This window comes from Ceratotherium simum, chromosome 12, assembly GCF_057802395.1.
Source record: "Ceratotherium simum simum isolate JZ-2026a chromosome 12, ASM5780239v1, whole genome shotgun sequence".
Classification (NCBI taxonomy): Eukaryota; Metazoa; Chordata; class Mammalia; order Perissodactyla; family Rhinocerotidae; genus Ceratotherium; species Ceratotherium simum.
This window is the reverse complement of record NC_141911.1, coordinates 57,813,985-57,838,708: the sequence shown is the minus strand read 5'-3', so window position 1 is coordinate 57,838,708 and position 24,724 is coordinate 57,813,985. Positions and strand designations below refer to the sequence as shown.

General features: G+C 41.0%; 1 protein-coding gene across 7 annotated transcripts; it reads left to right on the top strand.

The window, feature by feature from the left end:
- The first annotated feature begins 355 nt into the window (after positions 1-355).
- Positions 356-6,964, top strand: SPRY1 (sprouty RTK signaling antagonist 1). Of its 7 annotated transcripts, XM_087437649.1 has the most exons (4): positions 356-486; positions 1,197-2,018; positions 4,553-4,625; positions 4,734-6,964. In XM_087437649.1, the coding sequence occupies exons 2-4, from the start codon at positions 1,937-1,939 to the stop codon at positions 5,746-5,748; spliced, it is 1,170 nt and encodes a 389-aa protein (XP_087293775.1). In that variant the 5' UTR covers positions 356-486; positions 1,197-1,936; the 3' UTR covers positions 5,749-6,964. The 7 variants fall into 7 exon arrangements, with proteins under 7 accessions (XP_087293775.1, XP_087293778.1, XP_004426570.1 ...); XM_087437652.1 differs by lacking the exon at positions 4,553-4,625; XM_087437651.1 differs by lacking the exons at positions 356-486; positions 1,197-2,018 and adding an exon at positions 2,793-2,951.
- The last annotated feature ends 17,760 nt before the right edge of the window (positions 6,965-24,724 follow it).

The window sequence follows — 24,724 nt, the reverse complement described above, 5'->3', positions numbered from 1 at the left end:
GTTTTTAAAATCTTCTTTTATTCTTTAAAATTATTTTCTAATTCAACTTTAAGGGCCGAGACCACCAATCCTTTTACTGAGATTGATAACTAAATTTAAAGGTATTCTTTTAAGACAAACTACATTTGCAGGATTTTCAGAGCAATCTCAAATTTTTAGAGGATGTTTATTACAACGACCATACAGGGCAACATTTCCCAGTTGGTACACATAAACGAAAGAGGAAACGACTGTTGGGGAAATCCTGTTCCAGGTTTTCAGGCAGCCCGTGTGATTGACACATGATATCACTGGAGGCGTGTCTCCGAGCGGAGGTGGAGGTGGAGGCTAGGAGCTGAAATTCTGCGGCGCTGGAGTGGGATCGCTCTGTAAGGCACGCAGTGGTTTGCAGAGTGATAGCAGCAGACAGAGCTCCCTGCCTTGGATAAGGAACAGCTACAGTCGCTGTAAATGTGCCTGAAAAGCAATTTCCAATCTTTGCGTTAGGTAAGAACCGTTTCCTTCCTTTCCTTCCATAGACATTTCAGGAAAGATTAGGTGAGAAATGTTGGCTTATGCACGGAACCGAACATTTCTTTGAACTCGCTTTAGATCTAAGATTACTGGTTGCATTTCAAATTACCAGTAGCATTCCCACTGTTAAACGACTGCTTTTAAAAGTAAATGCTACCGCTAAAAGAAAAAGCAGGTCCCTTTCAATTTTTTTTTTTTACTTTTCCGAACAGTAACAAGTTTAAAATCTGAAACAGTCGGACGTGTGGAAACAGGGTGGTTTATGCCGAAGAGGGGCTCTGTGGGTGGACCAAATGCATGTTTGTTTAGGCATTGTTGGCGACCGAATCCCGAGCGAAGCAATTGTTTAAAACCTGAATTTCTCGTCTCTGTGTATTGATTTCCAATGTGCAGAGGCGCTGCTTGAAAGTTGTTTGAACTCCTAGGCATTCCAAGGGGCAAAAGCACTTCGGCAAAAACGTGCAAGACTGCATGTTACTTTGGTTCGCTGCTGACACGCCGACTGTGCGCCGGCCTGTCAATCACCGGCAGCAGCAACAGCCAGCACATGGCTGCGGGCAGCGGGCGAGCTGGCGAGTGGCCCGCCCCGCTCCACTCTCCGCCCGGGCGACCGAGCGCGCGACGTGTCCAAGTGCCTGGAAAGAAAGGGAAATTAACGTGTTTTTATCTCTGCTCCTCTGCAGCAGGCATTTCCGCCGTGGACCCGGAGGGTCGGAGGACTGGGAGCGCGCGCTGCCCGGGAGAGGCTGACCGCCAAGACCCGAGTTCCCGGGGACGCCGTGCCCCAACTGGCGCAGCGTGCGGGATCGCCAGCGTGCCTCGACCTGCGCGGGGGCCCAGCCACGACGCCCCGCCTCTTCCTCTGAGAAGCACCCCTAAACCTCGCTCCTTTCGCCACCACCCCTAAAAGAGCGGGTAAAAAACTCCCACCCCCCGACCCCCGGAGAGCGGCGGCCGCGGCCTCGCAGGCGTGTGTCCCCGGTCCGCGGACGCCGGTTCGAGCCCCGTCCCGGGCGCCGCGAGTCTCGAACGTCCGCGCCGTGGACTTTCCCTCCTCCGGAGGCCGCCCTCCGTCCTTCCCCGCGAGGAGCGAGCTGAGCCCGGGAAGCCCTCTCGTCCGAGCACCGCGCGCCCGTCGGCGGCCCGGCACGCACTCTTCTTGCCGCTGTCCCGAGCGACTCGGAGAGCCCGCCCGCGGGGGATTCTGCTGCTGGCTCTGGGCAGGGGGCTGCGGGAGGAAGGCCAGGCGCTGGAGCTTCCTGAGCCGTGAGCGGTGTGCGCCGGCCGCCCCGCGTCTGGGAGAGCTGTCCGCCGCCGCCGGAAGGGGGCCGTGCGGAGCGCTCCTGCCGGGCGGCGCGGGGGAGGCCGCGGGCCGACTCGCCGCAGCTCGGGCCATGCCTCCTCGTCCTCCCCGCCGCGGTTGATGCGGCGCCTGCACGCCGCCGCCCGCACCGGGACCTCGGCCGGGTTGCACGGCTCGGCTCCGCGCCCCCGCTTCGGCCTAGGTGAGTGGCGGGGCCGCCTGGGCCCGCGGGGTGGGGGTGGGGGGACGCGGGCGGGGCTGCTCGGCGCGGCAGGTGCGGGCGCGGGGGGCGGCGCGGGAAGGGGAGGGGCGACCCCCTCGGCCCGGGGCGCTCCGGCTGGGTTAGCGGGGAGGCGACCTGCCGCCACCGCGGAGGACGGCGACGCAGGGTCCCCAGTTCCTGGCGCGCTTGTCCTCCCGGGGGACCCTCCACGCGAAAGGTAGACTCAAGGAGGTTTCGGGTGTTCCCCGGAGGGCCCCGGGAGCTTCTCGTCTCGTGCCAAAGGCGGGCTTTCAGTGGAGGAGTCTCCTGCGGACGGGGGACCGGGGAGGGCCGTGTGTGCATGTGTATGCGCGCGTGTGTGCAGGGGCGCAGCCCCGGAATTTGCTGGAAGCCCCTGCACAGAATGAGTCCGCGCCCCCGCCGCTGCAGCTCTCTCCTCGTTGCGAGAGCGGTGGCCCGGCGAGGGGCGAAGGGCACTGCCGCTTTAACGGGGGAAGTCCGCCCCCCTGAGGTCATGGTAACCTCAGCCTCCTCCCTCCGCCCGCCCGCCCGCGCGCGAGAGAGAACTTGTTTTCATTCATAACTTTTTCCTTTTCCTTCCTCTCCGCCACTATTTATTCCCCGCCGCTCCCCGCTCGGCTTGCAGAGGGCGCAGCGCCACCGTCGGAGCGCGCGATGTGGCGGCGCGGCTCGGCTGCCCCGGCCCGCTTCCCCCCGGCTCTTTAGGAATCCGGCTTCTCCTTGAAAGTAGGGACAGATATTTATTCGTACCCTTCCATGCCCGGGGCTTGCTTTTGGCGCCTGCGTTAGCTCCGAAGGCTCTTCATGGTTGTAGGAAAACTTGGTGGGATATGCAAAAATGTTCTGGAAATCCACGGTGATCCTTAGGATGTGATGGGATTGTCCGAAAAGGTATTGGATTCGTGTTTTCTGGGGGGAAAACAGTTTGCCGAGAGCGTATGAGCGGGTTTGGGGAGAGCTCGAGGACTGTCACTGCGTGCAAAGGGGCTTTGCTTCCGATCAGAGGTGGCTCGTTTTCTTTTTATCTGGTAATCGAATTCCCAGCCAGCATGCACTTTGTTACAGCTCTCATTTCCAACTCCGATTCAAGTTGAGCCTGGTGTTTTTACTACGCTCTTCAAACCCTTCTCCACGGTTTTTTCTTTCGGCTAGAATCTGACTTAGGACTTTTAGATCCTCTTTGCCTTCAAAGAACCGGGTTAAAAAAGTTCTTTGCAAGGAGGAGTGATATTGCGCAGAATAACGATGGAATATTTTTAACAGTCCTTAAGGACTCCAGGACTAAACCCAGCAGGTTATGAATGTGTTTCTCCTCATTATTGTGCAGGGAAGTTAGAATAAAGTAGAAATTTGGGAGATCTGAGTTGAGAGAATGAGGGAGGGGATCTCCAAGAAGTTAACATATAAGACAAAGTCTAGGGACCTTCAGTTTAGTTAATAGATGAAATGGTCTTCTTTCTGCTTTATTCCTTAAGCTGGTGTTTTTTAGCTCAAGGGGTAGTGGAGAATGGGCATTTTTTTCTTTAAATTCTTGAATTGGATCTAATCTTTGGAAGGAATTTGTGTGAAAAATATTCTAGTTTACCATTGACTGAAACCTTTTTATGTTTGGTATTTTGTTTTATGAAGAAGATGTTATAAATTAGGAATAATGTACTATTGGTATGGAAAAACAAGTGCCTATTTTTATTAGGATATTGCTGTACTTATTTTATTACAAGACGCACATTGATTCAGAGTTGGCAGTGCTTTTGAAAATCAAGATCTGTCATGTAAATACAGATTTTTAAATCAGAGGAAATACAGATAATTAAAATGGCCAGGATTTCCCCATACTGCTTTAAAGGCCTAACACTTATTTGTGCATGAAAGTTACCTCGTTATGTGATTGAGCCCTTATTTAAACTTTAAAAAACCCTTTCATGATTTCAAATGCAAATACTCTAACATTCACAGAACTGTACATTGAGTTTTGTGTGCGTGCTTTAGTGGCTATTAAATACCAAGAACTGTTGTATTCATCTGTATTCGTTTTTGCATTTTATAGATTGATAATGAGCTATCATTAAAATCCTGTTTTCCACTGAAAATGACCACTTATTTTGAGTTTCCATTTTACTTTGAAATCTCTTGGATTTTTTTTTTTTAGTGCATGAAGTATATACCTTGACTAATTTCCTCATCATTAATCCAATTCTTTTAACAGCAAACAGATAACAAAAAGGCATCAGCACCAAAGCCATTCTTAATTTTTTAAAAGTGGATATTTTCCTTTATGGAAAACACCGAGGACCTATACTGAGCCTTCTTTAGATAGAACTATTCCAGTGCTTAATATTCCCTAGAGGGCATACTCCATTTTAATTATTTGTTAGATTCATAAACAGGAAGGCATTACTTCTTGATTCTGCTTTTTAGAAGTTGAAAAAACTTCTAATTTTTATGGCATTGGGTCTCTTGCTTACATTCTTCTTCTATGATGTGGTCCTCAGCCTCTCTTGGAATTGGACTCTGGCCAGGACCCCAGCATCATTGTAATCTGCTGATGAAGGAGATCATTACCAGGTGGTTTAGGCAATTTGTGACTTGACAGGATTTTTCCCCCAATACATGCTTCCTGTCATTTATTTTCTCTCTCTCTCTCTGTTTTTTTCATTTTTGATTTCCTTTTAGGATTTCAGATGCATGCCAGGTTTCCACTGATTGCCAGAATTCGAGATCACTACACATGGATCCCCAAAATCAACATGGCAGTGGCGGTTCATTAGTTGCGATCCAGCAGCCTGCGTTGGAAGGCCGGCAGAGGTTAGACTATGAGAGAGAGATTCAGCCTGCTGCTATTTTGTCCCTAGACCAGATCAAGGCCATCAGAGGCAGCAATGAATACACAGAAGGGCCGTCAGTGGTGAAAAGACCTGCTCCTCGAACAGCACCAAGACAAGAAAAGCATGAAAGGACTCATGAAATCATACCAATTAATGTGAATAACAACTATGAGCATAGACCTACAAGCCACCTGGGACATGCAGGACTCTCAAATAATGCCAGGGGCCCCATTTTGAGCAGATCCACCAGCACTGGAAGTGCAGCCAGTTCTGGGAGCAACAGCAGTGCCTCTTCTGAACAGGGACTGTTAGGAAGGTCACCACCGAACAGACCAGTCCCTGGTCATAGGTCTGAAAGGGCAGTCCGGACCCAGCCCAAGCAACTGATTGTGGATGATTTGAAGGGTTCCTTGAAAGAGGACCTGACACGGCACAAGTTCATTTGTGAACAGTGTGGCAAGTGCAAGTGTGGAGAATGCACAGCTCCCAGGACCCTGCCATCCTGTTTGGCCTGCAACCGGCAGTGCCTCTGCTCTGCTGAGAGCATGGTGGAGTATGGAACCTGCATGTGCTTAGTCAAGGGCATCTTCTACCACTGCTCCAATGACGATGAAGGGGATTCTTACTCGGATAATCCTTGCTCCTGTTCACAGTCACACTGCTGCTCTAGGTACCTGTGTATGGGAGCCATGTCTCTATTTTTGCCTTGCTTGCTCTGTTATCCTCCTGCTAAGGGATGCCTGAAGCTGTGCAGGGGCTGTTATGACTGGATCCATCGCCCAGGGTGCAGATGTAAGAACTCCAACACTGTCTATTGTAAGCTGGAGAGCTGCCCCTCACGGGGTCAGGGTAAACCATCATGATTTCTGGAGGTGGGTTGGACCTCCTGAACCTCTAGCTTTCAAGCTGTGGCTGTTCAAAAAGATTCTATTAGCTACCGGTTTTATTTTCTTTATAGTTTTTCCCTGTTTCCCGCCTTCTCTTCCCTGTTCCCAAGGTTTGACTCATGGATTTTATTCTTTAACGGATGATCTTCAGTAATAGCGAACTGTGAGACTGCACCTGGCTCCCACTTATGACAAGAGCCTCTGCCATCCACTCGAGAGGGTATTGAGTGAGAGCCAGAGGGCTTTTGTGTAGCCTTCTTGTTCTGCAAGCAACTTTCCAAAGTTGTGCACATGAACATACCCACACACATACCCATTCTACAGTGATTTAGAGCTGTGTTTGATTGTGTGCTTTGGGAGCAGGGAAATTGGTTTTTAAAGAAGTAACCGTTTAATTGCTTAAATAAGCTATGTATTAAATCTCTCTCCAGCTAGGGCTATCTTCATAGCATTGGACCCTTAAGTAGCATGGGGGATATATTTTTGTTATAACATAAAAACTTTCCTTTAACCACTGCCCTCTCCTTTTTGCCCCTCAAAATTCTCTCCCCTCAGTTTTGGCATTATCTTATTCTAGAGATGCCAGGTATTTTTTTTTCCTATGTAATATTAGATTTGCTTTACAATGTAAATCTTCACATTGGAGATATATTGGTTGTATCTTGCTCATCCTTATTCTAGCTTTCATATTTGTGAAGGATTCAACTACCTTCCTTCCACACCCCACGCTTTTCACCAAATTTCTCTTGCCATCGAGGGCACTTGGATAACTGAAGTTGATATTTATAGCTGATCCGTGTGTAGGTGTCACAGAACTATGCTGCCTAAAGTGATCTTGGCTCCTTAGTGGTCCTTTTGGCGCCTTGGTTGGTTAACAGCTCAGTAATTCTAATCTTTTCTGTGTTTTCATTGCCTTAACCACAAATTGTGGTGCTTTTTGTATATTTTATGTATAAATCACAAAGTTGAATTCTGACTATTTTTAAGACAAAAGTCTGTTAAACTTTTTTATTGTAAAGAATATTTATTATGCGAATCTCTATTATTTTATGATATTTATTGCAAAAGACTGTTGAAATGTACTCATGTCTGAATATAACAAAATATCAATACGTAATGGAAAATAAGGTGACACGAAGAAAGTACATATGTTAACTATAATGCAGAAAATATATTAATTAATGAAACTGTCTCTTGATTGCTTCATTTATTAACCTGTACTATCATAGTGATTTTTGTCATTTGATTTGACTCTTTTTTCATGCACACCCATTTTACTACTTTCTCTTAAGATACCGAATCTAGACACAGATGAGCTCAAATTTTGAACTAGATCTTTCCTGGAAAATGCATTAATCAAAATTTTGTAATTCAAATTCTGTTTCAACAAATGCCCAAGTGAATCACTTTATGAAGTGGGAATTTTTTTGTAATTAATGCTAACAGTTACTCCCTACTTGGGCTATTTGATAGGCAAGAAGTTTTGTGTATATTATAGTTTCTTGGAATGGTACATATCTATAAGTTTTTTAAAATGTTTATCTTAACTCTCTTGAGTTAATCAGAAATTAGTCTTCATCAGCAAAACTTAAAGAACTTAGTTCTGGAGGCATGCTAGGAGTCTCTGGCACTGTCACTTTAATAAAACCTGGGAGTTAGAGTGCACCACGGGGATAGTTCACATTATCAGGGAGATGTTTTACAAACATTTCTGTCCCTACCTTTTCATTTCCTTTAATAAGTCTTTAATGTGGCCTGATCAAATTACAATTCTCCATGTCCTGTGGAATAAGAAATCTGAGGGATTGAAACTTCATACCATAGAAAAAGGAAATTACTTTTTAGTCTGCTGAAACTACTGCAGAGCTAGAATCTTTGGGTCTGATAAAATTTTGTTCATGTGAATCCTCAGACTCAGTTTCTCTAACTCCCTATGCCTAAGTGATGTGTCAAACCTGAATAATCTGCATTTGAGAATAAGATGTTGACATAATTGAAACCCTGGATTTAGGCTATCAAATCTCTTATCCAGCTTTTTGTTGGGGTCGTTACCTCTTAGATGATTTGGCTACTAGTTTTGGGAGTGTTCTTTGTAAATAGGGTTTGGTTTTGTTTTAATTGGACAAGGCATAAGTGATAGAAACTTGTTTTAATGCTTTCCCATCAAGCCACTAAACCTATTAGTTGGTATTGTGACATTTGATATAATCAAATATTTTCTGTAGGCCCTGAAAGCAGGAGCATTTTTTTAAATGAATATTTGTGTTTTGGAGGCTATTTCATAACCTACAGTATTTCAAAATGTGAACTTATTTCCTCTGTACTCAAGTTATGTTATCACTGGTCCCTGAATATTTAGTATTTTGTTGTGATTTGCCTCCTTAATGACGTGTATAAACATAGACTCCCTCAAAATACTAATTTTTTTCTATTATTCAGACCTTGGTGCAATTAGGAGTTGGTGTAAGAGTTGTCTGTAGCTTTAATAACCAGACTAAGAAGCTGAAGCTTTTATTGAAAGAAATTTATAACTTTTATGAGAATGAGGTCTGCTATGGAGTTTTAACTTCTGGCTATATGCAGGATACATTAAAATTAAATACTAAGATGGTGGTCTGCTGCTGCTAGGGCTCTATATGTACTCTGGCGTAATGGCAGGCCCATATTTGGAAGTAACAATAGGTTCGAGGTTCAGACGTCTAACAGGCTTGTCAGGTGGCAAAGCTTAAACACTGATTCAAAACTTCCTCCTTTGTGATGGTTTAAACCTAGAAGGAAAAAATGGTGGGGTGTGTCCTCATAAGTGCTCATGCGTCCTAGGCTTTTGAATAACACTGATTGTCATTTTACATTGCTGAGGCTTTGAAAGCATCAGTTCAGCAAAGCTGACATTTCTTAGAACACCACTGTCATTTATTTGCTATGCTAAATGAGAAATAACATACCAAATAGACGGGCCAAACTTTGCTTTTTCTTCCACAATTTTGTACCTCTCCCTCAACTACTACAGCTTGACAGAATGAATATTTTTATTAAATGGTTCCTTTCCAGCATATTATCTGACTGCCAATTTTTTCATTTCAGAGAAGTTTTTGATAATTTGTGAATAAAAACCAATACAGGATTTCTGTAATTGAGTGGTTTCCTGTCAACAGAGTTTATAAAATTATAAAACGTAACTTAGCAGAAAAATGAAATGTGAAAAAGTAGATATGCTTCTTTTTGTGAAGCCTAAGATGAAGCCTTAAATTATAGTCTGTTATAATTATTGCATGGTTTTCAAAATCCAAACCATAGAACATTCCAGTTATTACTAAGAAAAATAAAATTAAAAAAACAGGAAAAGAAGTGAGTTGAAAACTAGTCATGTTTTTACCCTAAAATTGATATTGGCACCACACTCAGAGGATTCATTTCCAGAAGGTTGATTTAATTTTTGAAATTGTCTCCTTTTCCTAAATCTTTCCTTCTTTTATAGTGTGGTGTATTTCATGGCAGTTTTTATGTATAGCTCTTTAACAAAAAAGTACAACTCCTTTTTGAAACATCTGAAATATTGAAACAAAAATATCTAGAGAGTTCTCATCTTAAACTCTACCCCACCTCCCCCCATATATATATAATTTAATTGCAAGAGAGAGTTGGTGTCTTTAAACATCTTGAAAACAAAACTTGAAATCCTCCTTTTGGCCAATTGACAGTTGAGGACCGTTTTTTCTATTATTTCACTGATTAGATTTAATCAAAATAGCCATGTACTTAATTGACATGTTATTAAGTCTTCTAATATTCTCTCAGACCATTACTCACCCATTTTGCTCCATTTATTGAACACCTACTATGCACAGTACTCTGCATGCAGAAGAATTCTAGAGCTAGATCTCAGAGTATATCTTGCTTAAGGTTTTTCAACCATATATGAAAACAAAGAGGTCATATATGGTTGTTAAAAATTCAAAAGTCTATACCATTGCTCAGACCTACTCTATCAGACGACTCTCCGGGGAGAAGCTTGGTATTCTATATTTTTAAAATGCTTCTTAGGTGATTTTATCAGGCAATTTTGGAACTGCTTTTTTAGCTCGATGTCTTCGTTTTGAGGATGTAGAAACAAAGGCCTGGTTTAAGATAAGCTGTTCATGATGGCTAGAGGAGAGCCAGGACTCCTTGATCTGATGCAGAATTTTCCTCGTAGCAAGCCCAGTACCTTTACGCTGCACGTTAGCCTCTACCATTCCGTTCTCTTTACCAGAAGAATTTACATTTTTGACTATAATTTAGGAAATGGAATGTTTTTCTGAATATATTATTTGCACTTAGCTAACAGGAATAAGTAGCAAATGACTTCATTGCTGTGATTATTTTTCAGATGTTGCTATTAAAGTTAACAACTTCATTTGAAAACAGCATGTGTGCGTCTCTGGCCAGGTTTCTATGTTAATAGTAGAGCAAGTTGATTTAATCAGTTTGTAAAAGGTAATAGTAACTCGGCATCTAGATGTAAGAACTTGTATGATGGTCCTTAACGTTATTCTGTTTTGCATTAGGATTACAGTGCTTAAAAAGCAGATTTAAATGTTCTACTTTGCACTATTAAAAAAGATTGGCGTTATCTGTCAGATAGTCGAATCATACTAGATATGGTAATAATTTTAATTGCAAAAACCATCACAGAACTGTTTTGAACTGGGTGATTTGAGAAAATATACTAGAAGCTTCCATCATTCACCAGTATTCCAAGAGCATGTTTTGATAAAAATCATAGAATCGTAATTTTGGTGCTAGAAGGAAACTTAAGAGGTCATCTAATCCATCTTCTTTAATTTAGAGATGAGAAAGCCAGGTGCAGAGAGGTTACTTACCTAAAGTTGTGATCCATTTGCCAAAATAAAACAAACTTTATAAAAGCCTACTTGCTGCCTATGTACATGTAGTAAATGGTTGGAAGGAAGGAGAGGTTGGTTTGGGGAGGAAGACAGTTTGAACGACAGTGTTAGGTTAGGAGGGATTTGTTAAAGCACAATGCACTAATGGTAGTCCCAGGTGCAGAAATAAGTGCCACAGAGGGCAAAACTAGCCGAATAAATTTGACGTAAGAAAACAAGGTGTGTGTCTGAGAAAACTGAATTCCAGTTTGACTAGCAGTGGTTCTCAACTTCAGCTGTACATTAAAATCACCTGAGAGTAAAAAACAACACTAACAAACAATAAATAGTGTGTGCCTAAACCTCACCCCAGGCCAGTTACATCAGAAACTCGAGGCGGGGAGGGTCCAGGGGCTTTGGTTTGTCTTAAAAGCACCCCAGATGATTCTTAGGCACAACCACAGTCAAGAGCCTCTGAGTTAGATTATGGGTATGTGCAGGGAATTGTGGGAGATTAAAATGACAGATAGTAAGATAGAGAGGAGGCCAATTTAGAAAAAGAAAGCCAGAGGTATTAAGAGTGGGAACTAGCTTGGAGGTTAGTAGGAATGGAGAGAAGAGGTTGATGTGAGAAATATTGCAAATGGAAAATCCATAGGACTTTGCAGTCATCGTGTGTGGGATTGAGATGGAAGGAATTGAAAGTGGTACTGAGGTTTTGGATTTACCTACGTGAATAGGCAAACGGTAGTTCTGTTACAAGAAATGGGTGGAATTAGTTTAGGAGGCATGTGGGGTGGGAAAAGTTATGAGTTCTACTGGGAAAAACTTGAAGCGCAGGTAAGTTGCAGGCATGTCATTGAGAAAAACGTGTAGAATTTAGGAGAGGTAAGTGATGGCCTGTCATCCACATGAGGGTGACAGTGAATCTCTAGCACAGATCCCTACAGGCAAGAGAGGAATTAAAAGCAGGCTAGGGACAGAAACCTTGAGGAACATGTGTAACTACATTTAGGGGGCAGAGGGAGGACATAGAGCTAATAGATAAGAGAAGTGGTCGCAGAAGCACAGGCACCAAGAGGTTGGTATGGTTTAGAATCTAAAGGAGACATTCAAGATGGAAATTAGTAATTAAATGTCAAAAGCTGGGGAGACTCCCAACTAAATTTGGTGGGTGGTACTGAGGTGAAATTGTGGTAATAAAAATCAGATTGCATGGGATTAGGAAATGAGTGGGTGGTGAGTACATGCAGGTAACAACTTTAGACTATTCATTCTAGAAATTTTGAGATGATAGGAAAGTAACTAGAGGCAGGCAACAGCTGAGGAGGATTTTTTTTTTTTTTTGGTGAGGAGATCAGCCCTGTACTAACATCTGCCAATCCTCCTCTTTTTTTTTGCTGAGGAAGACTGGCTCCAGGCTACCATCCGTGCCCATCTTCCTCCACTTTATATGGGACACCGCCACAGCATGGCTTGACAAGCTGTGCGTTGGTGCGCGCCCAGGATCCGAACCTGCGAACCCCGGGCCGCAGCAGCAGAGCGCTCGCACTTAACTGCTTGCGCCACTGGGCCGGCCTGTCAGCTGAGCAGGATTTTTAGAATAACAGAAACCTGAGCCTTTTTGTGGAAAGAAAGCAAGGGTAATTGAGAAAGAGAGATGGGGCAGAGGAAAAGCTGCAGGAACACAATTCTGGAGGAGGGCCGAGGAGCTAGAAGAGGGAGCACAAAGGGGCAAGTTAACCTTGGCAAGAGCTTTATTCTCCCAGAATAAAGAATAAAAGAGGAGAAGGAAGAAAAAGATAAAATGGAATTTTAAGAGAGAGAAGAGGGAAGCAGTAGAAAGGCAGCCTGACTTTGGTAAGTAGAGGATGGTCTTCTGTTGATCGATAGCTAAGACACCTCAGGGACTGAACCCTCGTCTTGAGAGCAGACTTCTAGAATGGCTAGATATGGGGATGCTAATTTGTAGTCAACAACAGCTGATGAAGTGAAGAGCAGTGCAGAGAGCTCAGCTCCCGTTGAATGGGGAATATTTTGTGGACCATTAAATGATTTTCAGATTTTATCTAGACATTCCTTGCATGAGGTCAGAAGGACAGTTAAGGGAGAGAATAAGTGTTACCCGGGGCCAGTAAAAAATGGTGAATTTCAAAGAGGTCAGGAATTTTAGGGCAGTAGTCAGAGTATTTGTTGAATTGACTGGCCAGAAGAATTGGATGAATTCAATGAGGATGAAACGCAGGTTTGTGGAGAGTGCAGAAATAGGAAAGGTAGACAGCTGAGGACAGGAGAATTTTCGTCATGATCTTAGAAGACAGGCCATTTTTAAATGTTGAGGAAATCTGGGGTTTCTCTGTGCTGATGGGTAGCTGAGGTAGAGAAGAGACTTTTGGAGTTAAGGATGAAGAGGAGGAGAAAAACCAGAGGCCAATGTGTTAGAAGAGTTGTTAATTTAGGTATTAAAATGCCAGAGGTAGAGGCCGGCCCAGTGGCGTAGTGGTTAAGTTCACGTGCTCTGCTTCGGCGGCCTGGGGTTTGTGGGTTCGGATCCCAGGTGCAGACCTACACACTGCTCATCAAGCTATGCTGTGGCGGCCTCCCACATATAAAAAAAAAATAGAGGAAGATGGGCACAGATGTTAGCTCAGGGACAATCTTCCTCAAGCAAAAAGAGGAAGATTGGCAACAGATGTTAGCTCAGGGACAAACTTCCTCACCAGAAAAAAAAAAAAAAAAACAACGCCAGAGGTAGAGGTGGAGAGGAAAATTTAGAGGCTGGTGTTTATATTTGGAAAGGATGTTTTTAGATACTTGAACTTGTTTTTAAGCTAATGGATTGTAACTAAGTAATTAATTAAGATCTGGTAAAAATGTAAGATTTCTTAATAAGGAATGAACTAGTGGAGTAGAATTAACTTCAAATGGGATGTGCTCCATTTATGGCACAAAATGATCTGTTAACAAAATCTGTTATTGAATAAAGAAAGTATCTTTTTTTTTAAAGATTTTATTTATTTATTTTTTTCCCCCCAAAGCCCCCAGTAGATAGTTGTATGTCATAGCTGTACATCCCTCTAGTTGATGCACGTGGGACGCGGCCTCAGCATGGCCGGAGAAATGGTGCGTCAGTGCGCGCCCGGGATCTGAACCTGGGCCGCCAGCAGCGGAGTGCGCGCACTTAACTGCTAAGCCACGGGGCCGGCCCTAAAGAAAGTATCTTAATGAAAATTGATTGACCTGTCAATTCAATCAAAATAATACACAGAGCCAAAGACCTTCTGCTTTTCACATTCTCTTCTTTAAGCTTTTGTGCGCTTTAGAGGCACTTCAGAGAGTGAAAGAATTGGGTCCAAGACCTTAGTCCTGTCTATTTCACAGAGTTTGCATGTTGCAGATTTGCAGTAGAAGCTATGAGTCAATTTGCTTCCTTAACAGAAGTACATTTTATTCTTCTGGGCCACCCAGAATCTGCCTTCTACTCCAAATGTGGAGAGGTCTATCTTTATAAAGAAAACGGCTGGTGTCAGAGTTATTTACAGAGTATGTGGAGTTCCAACTGGTTACTTTGTGGTTTACAAACCTGCTCTTGGAATTACTTATAATTTCCTCATTGTATCTGCTTTTGGCCATTTTGGGCTTTTGCCCTTTAGTACCAGAAACACAATTCAGTTAGAGAGGATGAAGAAAATGAAGATGAAACTAAAAGGTATCAGTTTAACTTCTTGCTGTCCTGTAACCTAGAACAGTGCTTGTTACAATAGAGTAGGACCTCAATAAGTATTTGTTGTTGATTGCCTTGCTAGATTTATTCTTACAGGCTTCAGAGAAAGGAAAGATGCTGAGATTAGTGACCAAACTGAATTTTTGTTTTTGCAAGGTTTTTGATACTGTTTCTAAAGTCAACAATATTGGAAATTTTGAGAGAAAATAAGAATTGCTTGGCTCTGTCAACCATTTAATCACTTATTCGACAACAGTATTTTAGGTGCTAGGGATCGCCGTCTTTGACTAGTAATTCAGAAGTTTTTAGCCCTGTGATTGGTGCTATTATATGAGTTGGTTACTGGGGCTATGGAAGCACTCTGGGAGGAGGCAGCCACATCTGCCTTTGCAAGTCAGGGAAGGCTTCACAGAGAAGACATGAAAGATGAGTAGTAACTCATCAGTTAGACAAGGGAGAGAAAAGCATTTCAGACAAGCATAAAGGCATGTTAGTGGGAAGGATCATGGCATGATGGGAAAATTGCAAGTAATTTAGTATGTTTGGAATGTAAGGTGCCTGTGGGAAGGATAGGAGCCAGTCATGGAAAGTGTGAAGGTCATGTGAAAAAGTTTGAGCTCTAGCCTATGGGTGAGAGTCACAGACAGGACAGATTATCAACAGGAGAGTGACATGACTGTATTAGAGTTACAGAAAGATTCTTCAGGTAGCACTGGAGGATAGCCTAGAGTGGAAGAGGTAGACCAGCTAGATGGTTAATATGATGGCCAAAGTGATGAGTGTAACAGGGACAATGGAGCCTGAGAGGAAGCGATGGATTTGCGATGCTTGGCCAAGGAAGACGAGGGAGGAGGAATCTAAGTGACTCAGCGCTAGATCAGCTCATCTCTGGTAATATAAGGCAGAGAGAACATTTGTATAAATGCAAGGTTTAAGGAGACCAAAATTTTCCACACTGAACATTCTACTAATTGTGCAGATTTAGAATCTTTTTTTTCCCCTTAGACCATGTATCTCCCAGAACAGTTGATGAGTAATGAAGTGGACTGAAGGCAGGAAGCAAGAAGGCAGAGAAGAGAGTCAAAGGCTTTGAAAATCAAACAGAAACTAAATTATTAATTCTATCTTCCACCCCAGCTCCCCAGACAGAGTTCATTGTGTATCACTCAGAAAAGTGAATTATGTATCTGAACAAATACATGCCAAATTCCAGAATTAGAAAATTCAGCAAGCTAACCATTTTCTCCTGATTGTCTAAAAATAACCTCCCTATCCCCCCTGCACACATACCCCCACCCCACCAAGCCTTACATTTGGAATCATTGAAGTATCTTAAACATGTTTACAACTTCAGTGTCACGGTTTTCCTTATTCCCTGTATTTTTCCCTGTTTGTCAAAGTCAGAATAGTGGCGATGATGGAGAAGGGAAGGAGGGTGGTTGGCGAATGTGTGTATTAGGTGATTGAGAATTAGGATTATAGAGTAGTTTGAAGCCACTGAAAATAAAACCTGAGAAGGACTTTAAATGATACTTAGTTCCTTTCCTTCATTTTAAAGTAAAGAAAGTTGAACCCCAGAGAGATGAAATGACTTACTGAAGCATAAACAGCTAAGAGGAAAGAGAACCAGCTGAATGAGAAAAAGATAAGCAAACTACTTGTAAAAGACCTGTACTGTTTCCGTTATGGAGACCTTGTCTGTACTTGAAGCCTGGGAGTTTAATTTACACTTCCTAATTAGAGTACATCATAACAATAGGCTGATGCAGTAAAATCCAAATTCTTGCAGAAGCTATATAAAATGAAGGACAAAATAATTTTGGGATCTGAATTGGTCATTTTTTTCTCTTGTAGTTTGAAATGCTTGTAAATGATAATGGAGTTAAAATTTTTCTGCATTTTATAACTGGTATGTGGCACATGTAGAGACTTGGAAATGCTTTTTTGAGAAGTGATCATTATAAAGCAGAATAACTTGAATTTGAGGGAAGCTGGCATTGCTTGATTTCAAAAGTTTAGTGTAAAAAAAAGTCAAGTGTGAAAGTCCACATTTCTTTGAGTCCTATGTAGATAATGGGATTTTTTTTTCTCCTTGGCCCTGAAATAGGTACCACGTGGTCCCTTAATTTCTTGGGTAAAAATTTTATTGGGGGGGGGGAGTCTCTTAATCCTTAGGGGAAATATGCTTTGTATGGATTGTAAAATCGAGCAAATTTTGGAAAGAAGAAAAGCAGGCAGTACTCTTGAAAAAAAAAAATGGTCTGCTTGAACTTGCCTTTCTTGAAAAAAAACAAAACCCAACATTCTTTCATAAAGCATTTTTTTCAAAAGTATTTGCCCTTGAGCATTTTTTCCTACTTACCCATGCTTATCTTTCAAAACAAACATTTATTCCTTTCTACTATAGAGTGTGAGGAAGTTCCCTTGAGGTTATGCCCTACAAACGTATCCAAGCAGTAACTGTCACCTCCTTCCTATGGCACAACAAATGACTAACTCAACCACAGCCAGTGCGGAGCAGAGGGCGGTGATTTCACGATGGGGGCCGTTCAAATGTTACCTATGGGACAGTTTCTCAAGGGGGAAAAACAGAGAACTGTATTTTTGTGTGCAAATAAAATTTTGGGTCCTTTTGACCCAATGGAAAATGTGTGTCTGTTGGTGGCTGCCCAGTTGGAATATGATGATTTATACTTGGAAACATTTGTGTCATTTATCATATGATGTTACTGGCCTACAGCATGACTGCATAACAAATAAGCATATTAAAAATTAATCTTTTCCAGTTCATCAGACTGTATGTCTTTTTGAAGCTTCAAGTTTTCTCTCTCCCTCTTGCCCTGTCCTCTTTTCCTGCAGTCACTCTTTACATGAACTATAGGATTAAGTTAAAACTCATGCACTAGGTATGCATGGCTGTGCTTTCAGACTCCCAACCTGCCCTTTCACCCTTCTCCCGGCTTTGCTGCAACACAAACCTTCTATCCAGTGGACTTTGTTCACTCACTCTTCCCAGAAACATACCTTCAAATCCTGACCTCAGGGACTTTACCTTTTTAATCCTATTCTTTTATGGCTAGGTTTAAATCCAACTTTTCTGATTGGATCATGCCAAAATAGTCTTTCCTAGAAATTCTTCAGTAACAGCATTGTGTAAACTGCTCGTTATTTTTAATGTTTACTCTTTAATGTTGTAGAGGAGACAAAACTTTATCTCTACCTTCTTAAGTTCTCCAGCTGGGCCTGAGAATTAAATTGGCATAAAATAGATTAACAGGAGAAAAGCATGCAGATTTTTACATGTACATGGGGGCCCCCATGGGAAAATGAAGACTCAAAGAAGTGGCTAGGCCTAAGTGTTTATATACTAGGTTGAACAAAGAGAAACAATGGTGGAAAAGTAGGCAAAATATATGGGGAGACTAACGGAAGTTAGGAGTTATTTTAACAAGGTCTGCTTGTATAGATTTCTCTTGGCCTCCACTCGCCATCTCTGGTATTAAGAATATTCCTTTCCTTCTGATACTCGGAGAGCATCTTTCACGAGAGCTTTATCCCTGCTTTCAGGAAGAAAAGGGGAGGTCAGAGTGCCCTTCTTGCACCTGCTGTTTTTTTTATGCCTTTAGCTCAAAATAATCCTTCTGCTAAAGTGGCATATTTTGGGGTTGCATTTAATGCCACTCTTTAAAGTTTATGTCTTGTCTCTCCTTTTATATTGTACTTCTTTGGGATTATGTTGTCGACTTACCTGTACCCCAAAGGTGTTTTGCCCATAATAGGCACTCAATAAATATTTATTGATATTTTTTCCTGTATTTTACAATTGAGTCATAAAAACCTACATTTGGCTCTTGTTTTTATCACCAGAGAGGCATTTACTATATTAATAAAATATATATTCTGATATGATCTGTAACCCACTTTAAGCCATTTTAGTCTTGTATATACTAGTCAATAGAGTTCTAAAAAATTATGTAATTACTTGCATAATTTTGTAATGATGTTACTTTGGTAATATCATTGATCATGTTAAAGTTTCCAGAAGAGAATAGTTTTAAGAATTGGGGCAGTAAAATTTTGGCACTAGAGGAGACAGGCATTAGAGGTCATTGAATCCTCTTACTTTTCACCCCTATAGTAATGGATCCTCTCTATAACACCCCAAATAGACCTGACATGGAAGTGCCTGGAATTACCTACTCCTTCATTTTACTAATGGGTTCTTAGTTATTCATAATGCGAACCACTTGGTCTTTTCCATTAAGAGTCAAAAGTATCCTTAAGAGTAACTAATGTTGACTTAACTTGGGCATCTTGGAGAATGCCAGAGCCCATCTCAGCTTTTAGGTGCTAATGCTCTTTCTCCTGGATACTGAACTATTGTTTACTCTTCTTGCCCAAGTTGGCACAGGTACAAAACTCTTCAAAACATCCCTTTTTTCAAATGTACAATAGCAATAAATGCTTTTGAATGCTCTTGGGCTAGATCTATGATAATACTATGGAATATAAGTTGTCATTCAAATCAAAGCATTATTGTTAGTAAATACAGTAATATCTCAAATTGTATATTGCCCACAACATGGTTGTAAGTACCTAGGTTTATGAAATTTTGATATTTCAACAAACTTGTGAGTTAAGGAGGGGCCAAGTTTTTAGCCTAATTTTATTGTAAGAAAGTTTCACCCAGGGAGGAAATATGATTTTCCCATTATTGATAAAGACTACAATCTAACCTCCCTGACTCTGTTAGTTCATTCTGCTGTCTTTTCAATGCTCACTATATAAGAACAAGTGGGTATGCCTTACCAGCTGATAAGGCATCAGTGTTTTGCCCATGACTTTTGCTACGATGGAGGATCCAGTTGAAAAAATAATCTCTATTTTCATACCTGAATTTTATAGGAAGTTTCATTATAAATTACGCTATTCTGTTTGAAAGATAATCTGGCCAATTTGTTATTGCATTCCATTCCTATGGTTTAGAAACAACAGTGTTGCATTTAGCCTAAATACACAAAAGCAAATTTAAATTACTTTGGATTTTTATTATTTTAGTATACTAGTTTATCATAACTCAGCTATCAGTAGTGAACAGTTGGCCCCGTATTATATTGTCCCCTCCAACCCCACCCCTGCTCAAATTATTAAGTGAAAGGATCCTAATTACATAGGCTCATTTTGAGGAAAATTGGGAAGACTAGGTAGAAATCTAAATGATGCATGTTACTCTCAGAGCTAGGAAACTAGAGCCAGGTCTCATGGCACTCTAATTAAAACTTTTATTTCTGCAGATTTATTCTGTGGTCCTTACTGAACAGATCTGCCTTGGGTTTCTACTGGTGAGTTTTTTAGCAGGAATGCGGGCTTTGTTTCTTTGAATAGTTGAGTGCAGATTAGTGGTATGCCAATTTCCTGTGGCCTTTCAGAGCTGCAATTTGAGCCCTGTTTGCTCCTGGCCCTTGCACAATTGAAAACAATGGGTGACTTCTTTTAGGTTTCACTTCAGGGCTCTTAGAAACAGGGGAAGTGGCTAAAGCCCTACTTTACAGGTAATTAACAATAGATAATGTTTGCTCTGCATTTTTTAGAGCCGATAAAAGGTAGAAGAACATATTCAGCTCCCGATTTAGACACTGTGCAGCGGTTTTACGGATGCAATAGCTGTCATAGCATTAGCAAGGTGGCTTTGAATATCTGGGTCACATATATGACTGAGCACAAAAATTTTAAAAAGTAGAAGAAAAAAGAATATTATTAAAACACTGAAGAGTAACCAAGAAAGCACTCCTTAGAGATGCTAGAGAAACTGTCACTTTAAGCCATGCATTTTGGTTAAGGTGCATTTATTATATCTATAACTGTTTTATGAGGTAAATAATTTTCCTAACTTGTTGATACTTATTCAAGATAATTTTTTAGGTTCTATAAATTCAATGCTAGCATCCGCCTGTTTGTTAGAATAACGCCAGCTTAAGAAATATTTAATCATTAGCCACAAATATCCTTATGAAATGGTCTTAGATACCTAACATGTCAAAGACAGTGCATTCTTGACCTTTTAGTGTAGATTTGCTAGTGATAGGGTTTGTGTTTTAATACTCTACTCTGAATAAATAATACTTTTTAGACAACCCTTCTCCCTGAAACATGTTATGTCCAATTCATGACAATGTGGGTTTTTAGCTGTGCTGACAGACTAACTGATGTGTTCAATCCTCAACAGTTATAAATGACCTACCCTGTCCCACATATTGGCCAAAGACTGAGGATAGAAAGATGATGGAGGCTGTGTCCTCGAGGAGATTATGACAGTCTCCTTCCCAGCACTGTCGCCAGAAGAGGTAGAGGTTTCTTTTCGGAAATAATGTAACCTCAATTTTGATACTTAAACTTTACATTCCAATGTGTTGTCAGTGCTCTTAATAAAAAATCTAAAGACTGGGTCATGTCTGAGATCCCCGCATAACTTATTTTTAGAGTGAATATAACTCTGAACCAAAAGTTAGTAGCTTTTTGTTCCAAGCCACTTCTCACTAGCAACGGGAAAATGTCACCTTACTCATCTGCTCTTAAGAGATGATGAATCTAGAGCAGTTGCTTTCCTAGAGACTTTATATATCATTTAAAACCAGAGCAGCTCTTTCTAAGTGTGTTTAGACACCCTCGAGAACAGTGTTTTAAGTACAGAGGTGCACAAAGGTGAAGGAGCCCTACATCAATTAATTAGTCAGCCCAGACTTGCTGAACGCCGGGAACGTGTTCCGTGCTGTGCCAGCGGTGTGGGTTTAGGGAACAAGCATAAGCCCTTGATCTCCACTAAGAGCTGGATCAGGAGGCTGACCTGGCCACCGGAAACAAGAAAGCACTTAAATCCTCTTTTCTGTTGATAAAAGTAACGTGTTTATTGTAACATTGTTTTTGAAAATTTAGAAAAGTACAAGGAAGAAAATAAAAATCACACATAATCCTGCTACCGGTTTCTTAGTCACAGAGGGGCTTTAACAATTATTTGGATACTTTCTATACCTGGCTCCTGGTTTCTTTACCTTCTAAAATAAAAATTTAGAAGTAGGAACCCTGCCCTGTGTTATCTTCTATTACTCACTGAATCTTTTAGAATAGAGTTTTGGGTTCCAAAATACGGTATAACCCAGACTGATCTTGCAGAAAACAGTCACTGAAAAGAACCAGAATTTGTATTTTATTTCATTTACTTCTCTCCTTTCTATCTCCTTAATAAAGTGGAGCTCTCTTCAGAAAGTTGAGAAGGGGAAGAACTCAGTTTGCCCTTATCAGCTTTCCAGCACTTCCCCTGCTGAGCACATTTACTGGAGGAAAACTCAGACACTTGATAAGCAAAAGAGAACTAAGAAAATTGGGATCGCCAGTAAAAGCAGGAAGGCTCAGTGGCAAGAATATATGATTTTTATTTACATTGTAATTATTTGATATTGGCAATAATTACAGCAAAATAATCCTATAAAGAAAAGACTTTTTAAAAAAATGTCAATCTGGGTTTTGCTGTGAGAACCAGGTGGCTGTTCCTTCTCTCCACCTTTTATGTTAACCACATTAATAGTGCTAATAATTTCCCTTAAGAAACTTTGCCTCTGAAGACTAATGCTCATCATTTACCCCATGGTGACTGGCTTGGAATTATGGAACCAACTTTATCATCACTGTCATTAAAATCAGTGTATATTTCATTCCAGTTGTACAGGAAGTGATTACTTAAAGTATCCGTTTAAAATATGACTTAATGTTTAGATAATGAACTTGTATGTTTATCATGCCAAAGCCTTAGAGAAATATTTTGTTTTTCTTAAGTACTTTAAATGGCTGCTCAGTTGCATACAGTTGTGATAGCTATGTGTCCATCCACATAGCTACCGATAGTAAAATACTACTATTAGAATGATACGATTAGAATGCTCAAGATCTATTTTTCTTTTGTTCCACAGATTAAAGGAACTTTTGAGTTGTAAGCAAAGTCACTTCTTCGGGGTATATCAGTCTCATGGTAGAACGCTGACGTCTTTCATCTTTTCCGATGAAAGAACTCACTTGCTAAAACAACTGATGCACTTAGGAAGAAGTGACGGCCCTATTTTCATTTTATTTAATTAACCTTTTACAATGACTCCTAGATAGGTAAGTGTTCTGCCAAAAATTAAGGTATTTGAAAGCAGCAATGAGCTCACTTCATTTCTCTGTTTTAAACAGAGTGCTTTTGATGGTTTACTAGACACGACATCACAGTTTCCTGTTTCATATTTGAGTTAAGCAGAGATGGAGAAAACCATTTGCCCTAAGTTTAGAAACTCTAGGGACAAAAAGCCCCTCACCAGAAGTTTCAGAAGCACAGTAGCTTTTTTAAGTTGTAAAAGAGAATTAAAACCACAATACTGATGAACCAAACAAATATACAACCTTCCTCTTGGCGCCCCCTAAAAAGAAGGATGAAATAGATTGAAAGATGGAAATGATTATTTAAGCCTTTTCCTTTTAAGGGCTCACAGGTCTTCAAATTTTCCTTCTTCCTAATCACAACTAGCCTAGCACTCTGTATGTTGGCAAAATTGTTTCGTGTTCTCGATTGTGAAAGGGAAATTTAAGGTAGAGTCAAGCTTTTAGGCTCAGTAAATCACTTGGAATTAGAATTTAGTGCTGGTGGTGGCTACAGGACTGAGATGCTTAATAGTGTGGTAAATAAAGAAAAAATATTGAATTTTTTCTGCAATCCTTGGGGAATAAAAAACATATTTGGCATTATATATTACTCTTGTGCGTGCTTACTTATTTTATTACGTTAAAAAAAGCAACAAAACAAGTTGCTCCACAGAAAACGAGACACTTCTGAAACCTGTGTAAACCACTGATTACTTAAAATTCCTAGAGAGGAAGTTCTAATATGTGGCAAATTAAAGTTATAAAGTATGATAATTTTTAAAGATGTAATATACTAATTTTAAATAATTGAGCAATTCAACATAAATGTTTTGTAAGCCCTACCTCTACACAGCATAAGAAGGAATTAGAATGCACTAAATTCTCTTAGAGAAGCAAACTGAAATACTGAGCCTTTGGAGAAACAAGTGATTATTTCCTGAGGTAGCGGTGAGGGAGCAAACAGGGGCCAGGAGAGAGGTGTGGGCCAGGTTCCGAGGTTGAGGTGGTGAATAAGACAGACACATTGCGTCCAGTTTGGTCTCTCCTTTTCTCCTTTTGATTATAGGAGCAAAAAGATTTTTTTTTGAAACCTTCATAATTTCAATTCTAGTACGCTCTTAGTTTTGTATTCCAGATATTGCCACCCTTCAGAGATGAAAGTTCTCTTTCTCTTCTAAGGAGATTTATTTTTCCTATGAAACTCAAAAAGGTTAGCCATTTCCCCTTTTCCATACAGGAACCCAGGTCACAAAGTAGTGGAGCTGTCAGCTGAGGTCTCCATCATTTTGTCACCAACTAGGGGCCTCCAGAAACTCAAAGGTGGGTTTGGAAGCAATTAACTGTTTTTCCAGGTTGTTTCTTTTCCTTTTGTGTGTTAAGGAGATGTAACCCCCAGCCATCCTGAAACTGATCAAGGTTCACCAGGAGAGCCATGCCCATGAACTTTGCCTTATCTTTAACACAAAGATCTCTCCAGGAGGAGCTTAGGCCTCATTATGTGGAAGCATGTTCTCTAACTGAGCCTGTGCAAGCGAATACCCGCCTCTCCCTTTTGAATGTTCATTCCCCAACCAAATAAAAGTTCCTGCTTTCCTTTGTTCAGGGAAGTCATGACTTTGGAAATGATTCCTCATGGCCTCCTATTTGCTGCAAATACACTTTACTTTGTGAGACAACTTCCACTGGTGTAGAGTCTTATTTAACTCACTAGGAGGTGACCCCACTTGGTTCGGTATCAATTTCAGTTCTTATTACCAAATATGGCCTTTGAACTCTTTGCTTATTTTATGATTTACTCTTTCTCAATAAAAGGCTACTAGCATTGCTCCTGTAATCTCCATTTCCTGAATTTTTAGTTTGGAAGCTATATGTTTATTCTTATGTGTATTAATACTCATTTCTAGACAGTTTACTTATGGTTTATTTTTCTCATTGTGTTGTAAGTTCCTCCAAAGGTTAGCTCTCTCTTTTTATGTCCTTTTATTATATTCATAACTCAAATTTATCGAATGCTTACTATGCCCTGGGGTAGCTGGGTACTGTTCTAAGAACTCTACATGAATTATTTTATTCAATCTTCTCAAAAATTGTAGGAGGTGGGTACCATTATTACCCTCTTTTATAGACGAGGAAACCCAGGCACAGGGAGGTGAAGTAACTAGCCCAGGTTCCCCCAGCTAAAACTGGGGCA

Excerpts from the sequence above, each read along its gene's own strand:
- SPRY1 (XM_087437649.1), top strand. The coding sequence starts at position 1,937 with ATGCGGCGCCTGCACGCCGCCGCCCGCACCGGGACCTCGGCCGGGTTG. Across the intron at positions 2,019-4,552 it reads GCGCCCCCGCTTCGGCCTAG|CCTCTCTTGGAATTGGACTC; the intron begins GTGAGTGGCGGG and ends TGTGGTCCTCAG. Across the intron at positions 4,626-4,733 it reads ATGAAGGAGATCATTACCAG|GATTTCAGATGCATGCCAGG; the intron begins GTGGTTTAGGCA and ends ATTTCCTTTTAG.